The 10,842-nt window shown below is 34.9% G+C and overlaps 2 protein-coding genes across 2 annotated transcripts; both read right to left on the reverse strand.

The window, feature by feature from the left end:
- Positions 1–7,855: 7,855 nt before the first annotated feature.
- On the reverse strand, positions 7,856–9,546 carry LOC137836439 (uncharacterized). Its single transcript, XM_068645154.1, has 5 exons — positions 8,958–9,546; positions 8,638–8,873; positions 8,394–8,561; positions 8,211–8,315; positions 7,856–8,134 (listed from the first exon to the last, which is right to left on the reverse strand). The coding sequence occupies exons 1-5, from the start codon at positions 9,429–9,431 to the stop codon at positions 7,984–7,986; spliced, it is 1,134 nt and encodes a 377-aa protein (XP_068501255.1). The 5' UTR covers positions 9,432–9,546; the 3' UTR covers positions 7,856–7,983.
- Positions 9,547–9,662: 116 nt separating this feature from the next.
- LOC137838325 (uncharacterized) lies at positions 9,663–10,842 on the reverse strand. The gene is made up of 3 exons (XM_068647573.1): positions 10,326–10,842; positions 10,036–10,242; positions 9,663–9,953 (listed from the first exon to the last, which is right to left on the reverse strand). The coding sequence occupies exons 1-3, from the start codon at positions 10,590–10,592 to the stop codon at positions 9,663–9,665; spliced, it is 765 nt and encodes a 254-aa protein (XP_068503674.1). The 5' UTR covers positions 10,593–10,842.

The following is a 10,842-nucleotide window of genomic DNA, read 5'->3' on the forward strand; positions in this document are numbered from 1 at the left end:
TAAAAAAGAAGAACATACCTACAATCTTATTATAGTACATATGTGTTATTTAATCATCATTTTCTTTGACTTCATGTTTTTCCACATTTTCTTTCCACTTATTCATGATTTCAACTTGAATTTTTCCTCATATATATGTGTGTGTGTATGTATTCAATCAATAGGAATAGATTATTCCTATTTCTAACAACTAAATTTTTTGAACTCTAAACAATTAGAACCAACCATTCCCTTTTTCTGTATATATTGCATCTATGTTCTTCTTCCTTAACAATACAAGAAAAATACATTTTAACTGTCAACAAAAAGCGAAGGCTATAAAAAGGAAGCCACTAGCATGGGTGAAGTCTACTCAAGTTGGACACAAAAATAAAGGTCAAATATTGTGTCCACAATAGAGACCTTTAACTCACACTAAAAATTATTAAAATAATAATAATAAGTTAGCGTCTATTGAGTGATAGAATACTATTAAGTCTAGAATGGAGACAAAAAGTGGATGCAAGTTAAATATTATTTAAATAATAAGAATAAGTTAACATTTAGAATGGGGACACAAAGTAGATGCAATCAAAAAATAAGTTGTAGAAGGATATTGCGTCGAGAATGGAGACACAAAGTGGATACAAGTTAATATTTTATTACATTTAGTATAGGTCTAGGTGACACTAAGGTGATGTAGACGTTTATTGTCACCTTAGCCCACGCTAAGTTATTTAATGAAAAAAAATATTAAAATATTTTTGTCTCATATTTTCATGTTCTCACACTTTCATTTCTCATTTCTATCCAACACTTTCAAACTCATAATCCCGAAATTCTTTTGGAAGGCTTCTGGCTTAAGAAAGTTTGGGCGAGTGCTGGGGCGTTCCAGTTTTTCCTTTTTATCTTGTATATTCTCCTTTAGCCCTTTCATCTCCATTTTTCCTAGAATGCTAAAATTAACACAAATTTAAGAATAAATCGTTCTTATTCATATTCTAATCACAAAATATGTAAAATGGTTTAAATTCATAAATTAGGGATTAAATTATATTTATTTTATCAATAAATATTCATAAGTACCTTTATTTTAATATGAAATATGACACCTATCAACCTCTTTTTCATGCTTGCTTTCTTTTAATTGAACTTTTGATGAAGGATGATTGAAGTGGAAGTATGGAGGAATATGTGATATGAATCGTGATTGATTTGGAATAAGTGAGTCGAAGTAGTCCAGTGAAAGGTTAGGTTAGTTCACTAGGAAAGGTTTTAGGGAAGGCTAAAAGGAAGGCAACCCTAGAGAGAGCTTAGACAAGTCTTTTAACTACAACTTTGCAGCATAACACTCATATATTTCAAAGCTAATTTACGTGTATTCTACCCATTTATTTTATAGTGTAATTGGCTGAACATTTTGGAGCGAAAATTTAAAAATTCAAAATAAAACTCTCTAATGATAAGGTGTCATGTAGACTTATGCTTTCCATGTGTAGCTCACACCTTCTATACCAAATCCTCTCCTGATGTGAGTTGATTTTAGGATTGTTCATTTTTGGTGTGACACTTTACTTAGATTGGAATTTTAAGCAAGAATATGGTGAGAACTCTAAGAAGATCCCCACTCGACATGAACTTAACCAAGTGGTTAAGTAAGTGTGAAGGTTCACTTCACAAGAGCAAAAGGAAAAGACAATTATAAGGTGAAAATGATACCAATAGGTGCGGAATTAAAGAACATGAAAAGGATAGCCAAATAGGAATTGCCAAATGGAATAAGGAAATAAAACAAGAACATAATACAAAGAGTAAAATGGAATGACAAATGGAAGAAGAGGTGAAGGAAGGAGAAAGCTTATGTGATGGATTTGAGAAGTGGAACACGCCACTTGGAGTGTGATTGGCCTCCAAGATAAGTGTTGCTAGCCGCCACTTGAGATCTCTCAATTACTCACAAGATAAAACCTAAATGCTAAGAGGAAGTCAAACCTCACTAACACCTCACACAATTTGTGCAGAGTAACTCTTCTTCTATTAATTTCAACTTGAAAAATACACTAGGTAGGCCTCCTATTTATAGGTGAAGGAGCCTTGGAGAACAAACTAAAAGGGTAAGATGAGAAAAGGGAAAATATGGGCAGCCTTAGGGTTTGCCTAAGTCAAACCCGCATCCTAGGCTTGTCCTTTTAGAAACTATGTCAAAATGCCTTCCAAAAGGGTTAGGAACAAGCTAAAATGCTACCTACACCCTCTATTATGCTAAAGGTACCTTATTCTAGCCTATATTTTCTATTTGGACCCCCAAAGTGAGCCCAAATTATTTATAACATGTGCTAACTATTAAAAGGACCAGCAAGAAAAACATTAAATGCTCTGGTCTTTGTCCATTTCTCCCTCTGGTGAGGTCTTCGCTTGCATGTTGAGATGACTTCTCATAGTGTGAATGGTCATTTGCATCCTTGGTCATCTTCTTGTTGGTTTGGCTTGCATCATATCCACTCCTAGGTTGTTATGTGGACATCCATGTGCTCCTTGCCAATGTAAGTTTTGCCCCTTGTCATACCCTAGATAGTCTAAGGTTACATTGACCCAAAGAAACTCAATTGTAATCCTAACTAGACATTCCTAACCCTAGTTATCCCATTACATTATTGCCCAGATACAAGGCCCAAAAAAATAAAACAAGGCCCAATTCATAGCTCAGAGAAAAAGTCTTAATTTATTATTTACAATTTTGAAGGATGGCTTAGGTTGACAGAAGTTTGACTCTGTTGGTTAGTTGAATCCCACTCGTCTTAAATCTTGCCCATTGCTCTTATAGTTGGTTGTTTCCTAAGGGACCTTCCATCATCCCCTCTTTCTTGAAAATGATTTCTCCTTAAATTTAGGACTTCTGCATCATCCTCAATTCCACCTGTAAAAGAAATAAGATCAATGACATTAAAAATGGTATGTAGTCCATATTTCCCTAGAAGATCGAAAATGTAAGCATTATCATTGACTATTTTAAGGACTTGAAAATGACCATCTCCTCGGGGATTGAGTTTAGACTTCCTTTGTTTTGGAAACCTGTATTTTCTCAAGTGAAGCCAAACCCAATCCCCATCCTTAAAAATCATCTCCTTTTTTTCCTTATTGTTTTGTTTAATGTATCTCTTTGTTTGTTGCTCTATTTGGTTTTGAACCCTCTCAAGTAATTTCTTGATAAAGTCAGCTTTAGATACTCCTTCCTTATGTTGAAACTCATGTTGATTGGGTAAGGGTACCAAATCTAAAGGTATAAGAGGATTAAAATCATACACAACTTCAAAAGGAGAGATCATAGTAGTTTTGTAAACTACTCTATTATAAGCACACTCAATATGGGGAAGATACTCATCCCAAGATTTATGATTATCCTTCAAAACTGTATGGAGCATAGTTGATGTGAGTTGATTTTAGATTGATTCATTTAGATGACACTTTTAGAATTAGAATTGAGATTGATTAAGCAATTAAGGTGACAAGTCTAAGGAAAATTCACACTAGACATTAACTTAACAAGTGTTAAGTAGATGTGAAGGTTCATTTCCATAAGGCCAAAGGAAAAACACAATTAAAGGAGAAGAATGAAAGACAATTAGGTGGGGAATTTAAGCAAACACAAGGTGAGCAATTATAAAAGACCGAATTGAATTCAAGAACAAGAACAAGAACAAGACATATTTTAGAATTGAAAATAGGAATGGAAATGGAATGGAAAAAGATGAGTGAAAGGAACCTTAGGAGATGTGGAATTGTGAAGGAGCACGCCACTTGGATGGTGAATTGAATACAAGATAAGTGTAGATGCCGCCACTTGAGAGCTCACAACACTCACAAGATAAGACCAAGGTTTAGAGAGACAATGCTCACAAACTCTACTCTTCATTTAACATGTCAATACATGAGGTAGGCCTCCCTATTTATAGATTTAGGAGCCTTGGAAAAGAAGAAAAGAGGGTAGAATGGGAAAAGGAAAAAATGGGCAACCATGGGGTTTGACTAAGTCAATCCCGTATTCTAGGCTTATCACTCTAGAAACTAGGTCAAAATGCTTTCAAATGGGCTAGGAACAAGCTAGAATGCTACCCACACCCCCTACTATGCTAAAGGCACTTTATTCTAGCTTATTTCTACTATTTGGACCCCTACAAATGAGCCCAACTTATTTACAACATTTTTCTAAATATTTAAGAAGACTAATAGGAAGAACTTCAAGTGCTCTGAACCTTGTCCATTCCTCCTATTGATGAGGTCTTCTTTTGCTTGTTGAGATGACCCTTCATAATTGGCATCCTTGGTCATCTTCTTGTGGATTTGGGACGTATCAATAGTAGACAAAGACATATTGATTTCTTTTGTTTGTCCATTCTTTTGTTGATGATAAGATGTGGAAAAGTTAAGTTTAGTCTCTAACCTTTCCCAAAGTGTCCTCTGAAAATGACCAATGAACTTTTGGTCTTGATCTAATACTATGGTTCTAGGTATGCCATGAAGTCTAACCACTTCTCTAAGTAAGAGTTTGGAGATTTTGCTTGCATCACTCACTTTTTGGCAAGGAATTAAATTATCCATTTTTCTAAATCAACCCACTACCACAAAGATGGAATCAAAACCCCTATGGGTTCTAGAAAGACCAAGAACAAAATCCATATGGATATCTTCTCAGAGGGTGTAAGCAATATGCAAAGGAGTGTAGAGTTTATGAGGCTTTATATTATATTTTTCTTTAATACATGAAATGCATCCATGGCAATGCCTTTGGACATCTCATTTCATATAGGGCAATTTTTTTTTCTTTAAGCAAACTTAGAGTTTTATCAACTTTCCAAAATGGACCATGCTTCATGTGTCTCTTTGACGAGAAGTTCTCTATTTGATCCTTAGGGTATACAGATTTTTCCTTCTTTAAACAAGTACCACTCAGATATATAGAATCTTCCTTGTGCCTTATGCTACCAACTAGGAAAAGTGGTGGAGAACTCAAAATCTTGAGCATAGAGTTCCGATATGTGATCAAATCTAAGAATTTGAGCCCCAAGTTTTGAAAAAAAAGGCCTCTTAAATAAAGCATCAACAATAATATTGGATTTTCCTTTCTTTTATTTAATCACATATGGAAATTGTTCAAAGAACTTCATCCACTTTGCATGTCTTAAATTGAGCTTATGTTGACCCTTAGAATATTTTAGCGACTCATAGTCACTATGAATGACAAACTCCTTGGAAACAAGGTAATGTTCCCAAGTTTAAAGGGCCCTGATAATTGGAAACTCCTTGAAATAAGGTAATGTTCCCAAGTATGAATCACAAACTCGTTGAAATTTTTTATTTATTTATCATAAGAGGGGTAACTGAGGAAGACACCATGAAGATTTTCACTAAAATAAGCAATTGGGTGTCTTCCTTGCAATAACATCGCACATATGCCTACTTATGAGGGATCACATTCTAGCTCAAAAGTTTTAGAAATATCAGGCAAAGTTGGAACGAGTGCATTAATGAGTTGAGCCTTAAGCTTTTGAAAAACTTGTTCATGTTTTTCCCTCCAACAAAATATGACGTCTTTCTTTACCAACTCACTGAGTGGTGCAACAAGACTGGAAAAGTTAGGCACAAATCTCCTGTAAAAACTTGCAAACCCATGAAAACTCCTAACATCTCCCACATTTTTGCGAAGTTGATCATTCTTGGATGGCTTTAATTTTCTTGGGATCAACATGGACCCCATTTTTATTGACTATAAATCCTATAAAGACAACACTATCTACAAAAAAAAATGCGTTTATTAATCATAAAAAAGATTATTGTTCCTAAGAACTAACAAAACCTTTTGCTTCTATCTGATGGCTCATTGTCATCAGCTACTTCTTGAGCTTGGGAGCAATGTATTGTGATAGTCAAAATGATCTCGACAAATAAATAAAAATTTATTTCAAAAATAGGATTGTTTTTACACAGTTAGTTGTCTACTTTAAAGCACACCTCAAGACTCTTTGTCATCAGTCGCTTCTAAAACTTAGGGACCAGTGTACTAGGATAGTCGAGAGATCTGGATCAAAAATTGAAAATTTTCTTTCATAGCCTCTCGACCTCCCCTCGAGCTTAAGAGTTCAGTGTATTATTCGGTGAGATAATGTTAATCACCTAATTAGTCACAACATCATCTCCGATTGACGGCATGAGCAAGTTTACGTGGCTACAAACTTAATAATAGGGATAGAAAAATGGGGCGGGCCGCTGGTAAAAAAAGCGGTGCGGGCTCACCTTTTCAACCCGCTAACTCGTATTAGCCCGCCCTGCGTAACCCGCGGCCCGCAAACCAAAAAAATTGACTTTGGCAGCAATGGAGTAAATGTTTTGGTTTTCTTCCTTTTTCATTTTGGGGTAGAAAATTACAAGGGTCATTGGAGTTATAATTTCCTTAAGACTCCTTTTTGGTCTAGTTTTGGGGATGAAAATACATATATGATATTTTTCATGTAATTTGGAATAAATAATAGTGGATATGTTAGGTAGTGGATAAGTCAACAATATTGGAAGGTTGATACTTGGATTATGTATCATTCAATTAATATTTATTGTTGTATTAATCCTAATGCCTTTGTTTTTTATGACAATTTTTCAAGAGAAAAAGTAAAAAAGAAAAATCATTGATTTTTTTTTAAAAAAATAAAAATAAAAATTGAATGTGGGTTGGCTCGTAAATCCGCGGATCAGTCCTTATGCGAGACGGGTCGGGAAGTCTATCCTGCACTCACTTTGCGGGACGAGCCAACCCAACCCGCATTTTGCGAGCCAAGTGCAGAGTGGGCTGACTCGCTTTGTCATCCCTACTTAATAACGCACTGATAAGGTCATTAGATCAAGTTAATCTATGTTCTTTTTAGGTAAAAAAACCATTAAAATACTATAAATATGTTGAAATGTTTTATATAAACACTCTTAATTTATTTTACATTTATTACGCCATTAATATTCTTTGCTGTCTTAGAAGTGTCTTTGCATACACTATCACCCTTAGAAAAAAAGGAAGGTAAAAGAAAATATTTCAACGTATTTGAAGAATTGTGAACATAAATAATCATATAAAAACAAATTGAAAAGGAGTATTAGTCCTATAAAATCATTTCAATCTTTGCAATAATATAAACTTATGAATTCTAAAATTGTCCTTTAGAAAATGGAAGAGTCACTAGTGCAGATAAGTTAAACAAATGCGGCTATTTTAAATTTACAAATGCGGTCATAGAACCGCATTTGATCAACACGCATTTGTAAATCTGGAATTTACAAATGCGGTCCTATGACCGCATTCATAAATCACATTTACAAATGCGGTCATTTTAGGTAACCGCATTTGTATATTATTCTGAATTAGGGAGTGGGTTTGGGGTTTAGGATTTATGAATGCGGTCTTGGTAAAAACCGCATTCATAAATCACTATTTACAAATGCGGTCATTTACTAAGTCCGCATTTGTAAATGCGAATTCACTATTTACAAATGCGGTCTTGGTAAATGACCGCATTTGTAAATAGTGCTTTTTTTTTTTGGTACATCCTGTTTTGTGCAGAAACCATATATTTAAATAACCTGCATAATGATTAAACCCAGCCAAACAAATACAAAAATGTAGTAACCAATTGAAATCATCAAAATGTACATTTACAAGTGATCAAATTACATATAATAAAACCACTAATGTTGTTTACTTATGCTAGAGTTATAAAAATTAATGAAGTATGTGGACCAAGAATCTCTAACATATGAAATGCCTTCCTCACTCATTGGTGTTTCTTCTGTGAATAACTGCATTGCAAAGTTGACATAAATTAGTTTCTAGATATATATATGTTCAAGAATTATAAAAATGATTTAACATATACCTCCTTCCAACCAGTTTTAACACCTAGTCTTATAATGGTAATCATCCATTGCATAATGTAATAGCCACACTCATAGCTTCCTGGTTGTTTATTACACTATATAATTCAATAAAAAGTAATATGTTAGTATATTGATAAACAATGATAATAGAGAAAGAAAAAAATTACAAACCTTTACTCTTATGTAGTTCAAATTATTTGAACTGGATCGACCTTTTAGGATGTTATATCCACGCCATGAACTGGTTAATACAAAAAACCTCGTTAGTAGATGGTTAATTAGTAACATATACAAAGTTAAGTTTATACTATACTTACGTATCAATGATATCCTTAAATTTTGTGGGCATCTTCTTGTGTAGGGAACAGAACCACACAGCAGTCTTATCAACCATTGATAAGACAAGTAACTGCCAATGATGCCTATATGATCATTGAAAAGAGTTAGTAAATATTTAAAACATGAAATAATAATAATTGATGACATATAATTAAACTTACTCATTAATGTAAGGGCATAAATAAATTTGTTTTCCCTCTTTTTCCAGGATGTTAGTGATGTATGCTTGAGTCTCAGTTGAGTTTGGTCCAACGGGATTAGTATATGCAGGATCTACGAATCCATACATATTTTCCTTCCCCTCAGTGATACAGACTCTATGCAAAAACCTACAAGTTTTTAGTTAAAGCATAATCAATAATAATTTAACATAAAGTAAATTGAATAATAGGTAAAGATACTTACATCATAAAAAATTGAATTATACTTATATTGAGCTCCTGGTTCCCAGATATAAATTCTGATAAATCTGTGTTGTAAATCATCAGTGGCAGTTCAGTGTTGATTTGAAAAAATGTATTATCCCACGGAACTGGAAAAGGATCATTGCCAATCTGACTAGCAATGAGACGTAGGGAAGCCATAGGATCGTCAACTGGAACCTCACGCTTCTTTTTCGGAGTTGGTGGCTGAAAAGGTTCCTACAAGATAAACAACATTTGTATTAAATTATATGTAATATATAAATATAAATAAAAAATAATATAATGAAACGAAATTATTACATGAGGTTCGGGCATAGATCGAATGAGCTCTCTGGGCCAGGCAACGAATGTCTGAAATGCATCGGCCACAGTGGTTACCTCATCTGAAGGTAGTGGAACACGAGCATCAGGAAATCGTACTTTTTCAACAGTTACCTTCGCCACATCAGGGGAGAGAGGAACGTTATGTAAGGTGGTGGCGTTTTTATAGACTTTTCCAAGTGCCACCACCCGAGGAAGTTTGCCGCCCACTACCAGTAGCTCACAATCCTCTGTCTGCCCATTGATATCATCCCCTGATGTTGGAGGAGCCGCACAACTCCCCTTTGTGCTCTTGGGAGTGGGACTAACAAGGGGTTCAATCGGCTCAACACAAACTTGTTGCGATAGAAACTCTTGTCGCATTCGATCATTCTCCTTTTTCATCTCCAGCCACATCAAATCAGTCTCCTTTCTCATCTCCTCCATTATTTCTTCACGTAACTTAGTCTTCATTTGAGTTTCCTTCTTGGAGGAGGAGGATGGCTGTCGTTCTGAAACTCCAAAATAAAGTTTAATTCTGACCCCTTGTCCAGCGGCACGAACACGACCAGAGTGTTCAGGTCGTCCAATTGCTTCAACCAAGATATCGTGACGACCTTCAGCAACAAATGTACCGTCGGATTCCAAGGAATCCTGCAAGAGTACACAAAAATCATATTTTCAATCATTAATATAATTAATGCTTTAAAAAAATTGAAAATAACAAAAATAACTTACAATTTTTTCGATTATAACCCCGGATTGCTCGGAACTTGGTACACCGGACTTTTTAATTCGGGCCCTCTTCCATTTTCCATGGCGAAAAGGTGGTGGAGGAGAAGTGACCCCTGTTTCCACATTCTCAGAATACGTCCCTTGCTGAGATTTCTCCTTTTCCACCATCAGTGTTTGCTCAAGTTTTCTATACCCCGAACGAGACATAACATGCGGGGTAAGATTCTTCAAAGCTATCTCTTGAGCTTTCTTCCGACGATCCTGTCATAATTGAAATAAACAAACTGAAGTAAATAAGATAAACTTATTAATGTTATATAAACAAAAAAGTTACTTCACTTACCATCCAAGCCTCATTTTCACGGCTTTCTCTAAAAAGACGCCATGTCTCTTCATCAATATGTTGGTACTTTAAACATGGATTTTCGTCTTTAAGGTCGCCAAAAATGTATCTCGATGTCAGTCTTGACTTAAAGGTACGAAATTTAAGTGCGATATTGGATAATATCTTTGATCGAAGCGGTTCCACATCAGGAATGTCAAAGTTTGCCTGCAAAATAACATCATGAAATTAAAATTAATTAATCAATATTAAAAAGCATTATATGATAACAATAATAATGTAAAGCTTACCAGAACATCCTCCCATAGCATGTTCCGATCAACCTCTGAAACCTCATCCCATGAATTAATCAAAATGGAGAGCCTCTCACGAGAAACAACTCCAAGATAGCTCATAAACTCATCTGCCTTAGGACCAAAAGCCACTCCAGTGTTGACGTCAATGTCAACATGTGTCTTCTCACCAGCAGCACGTCTCAATGCAAGACGCTTCAATCTAGTAGGTCCTCTACTACCTCGCCCAGATCGAGGTCTGACTGGAGTCTGGTCGTCATCCATGTCTCTGTTAAAAAAATTAGGTAACAAACATTAGTTAATGTGCATCGAATTAAAATCATATAAAAATAATACATAAAATTATAAATGTTTATTTACATGTTGCATGTGGGTTGAATGTTTATATGTAAATTCCTTCACTGTGGTCTTTACGGGTTGCATGTACATCATCAAGTACATCGTCATCTTTATTAGTTATCATTGGTGTGAATGAACGAGTTTCGCCATATTCAATATCATCTATGGCTTCCCC

Source organism: Phaseolus vulgaris, chromosome 4 (genome assembly GCF_000499845.2).
Source record: "Phaseolus vulgaris cultivar G19833 chromosome 4, P. vulgaris v2.0, whole genome shotgun sequence".
Taxonomy (NCBI): Eukaryota; Viridiplantae; Streptophyta; class Magnoliopsida; order Fabales; family Fabaceae; genus Phaseolus; species Phaseolus vulgaris.

Coding starts and splice junctions, on each gene's coding strand:
- LOC137836439 (XM_068645154.1), bottom strand. CDS start 9,431: ATGAAGACTAAGTTACGTGAAGAAATAATGGAGGAGATGAGAAAGGAG. Junction 8,874..8,957: donor GATCTATGCCCGAACCTCAT/GTAATAATTTCG, acceptor TTTATCTTGTAG/GAACCTTTTCAGCCACCAAC. Junction 8,316..8,393: donor TTATGCCCTTACATTAATGA/GTAAGTTTAATT, acceptor ATGATCATATAG/GCATCATTGGCAGTTACTTG.
- LOC137838325 (XM_068647573.1), bottom strand. CDS start 10,592: ATGGATGACGACCAGACTCCAGTCAGACCTCGATCTGGGCGAGGTAGT. Junction 10,243..10,325: donor TGCTATGGGAGGATGTTCTG/GTAAGCTTTACA, acceptor GTTATTTTGCAG/GCAAACTTTGACATTCCTGA. Junction 9,954..10,035: donor GTGAAAATGAGGCTTGGATG/GTAAGTGAAGTA, acceptor CAATTATGACAG/GATCGTCGGAAGAAAGCTCA.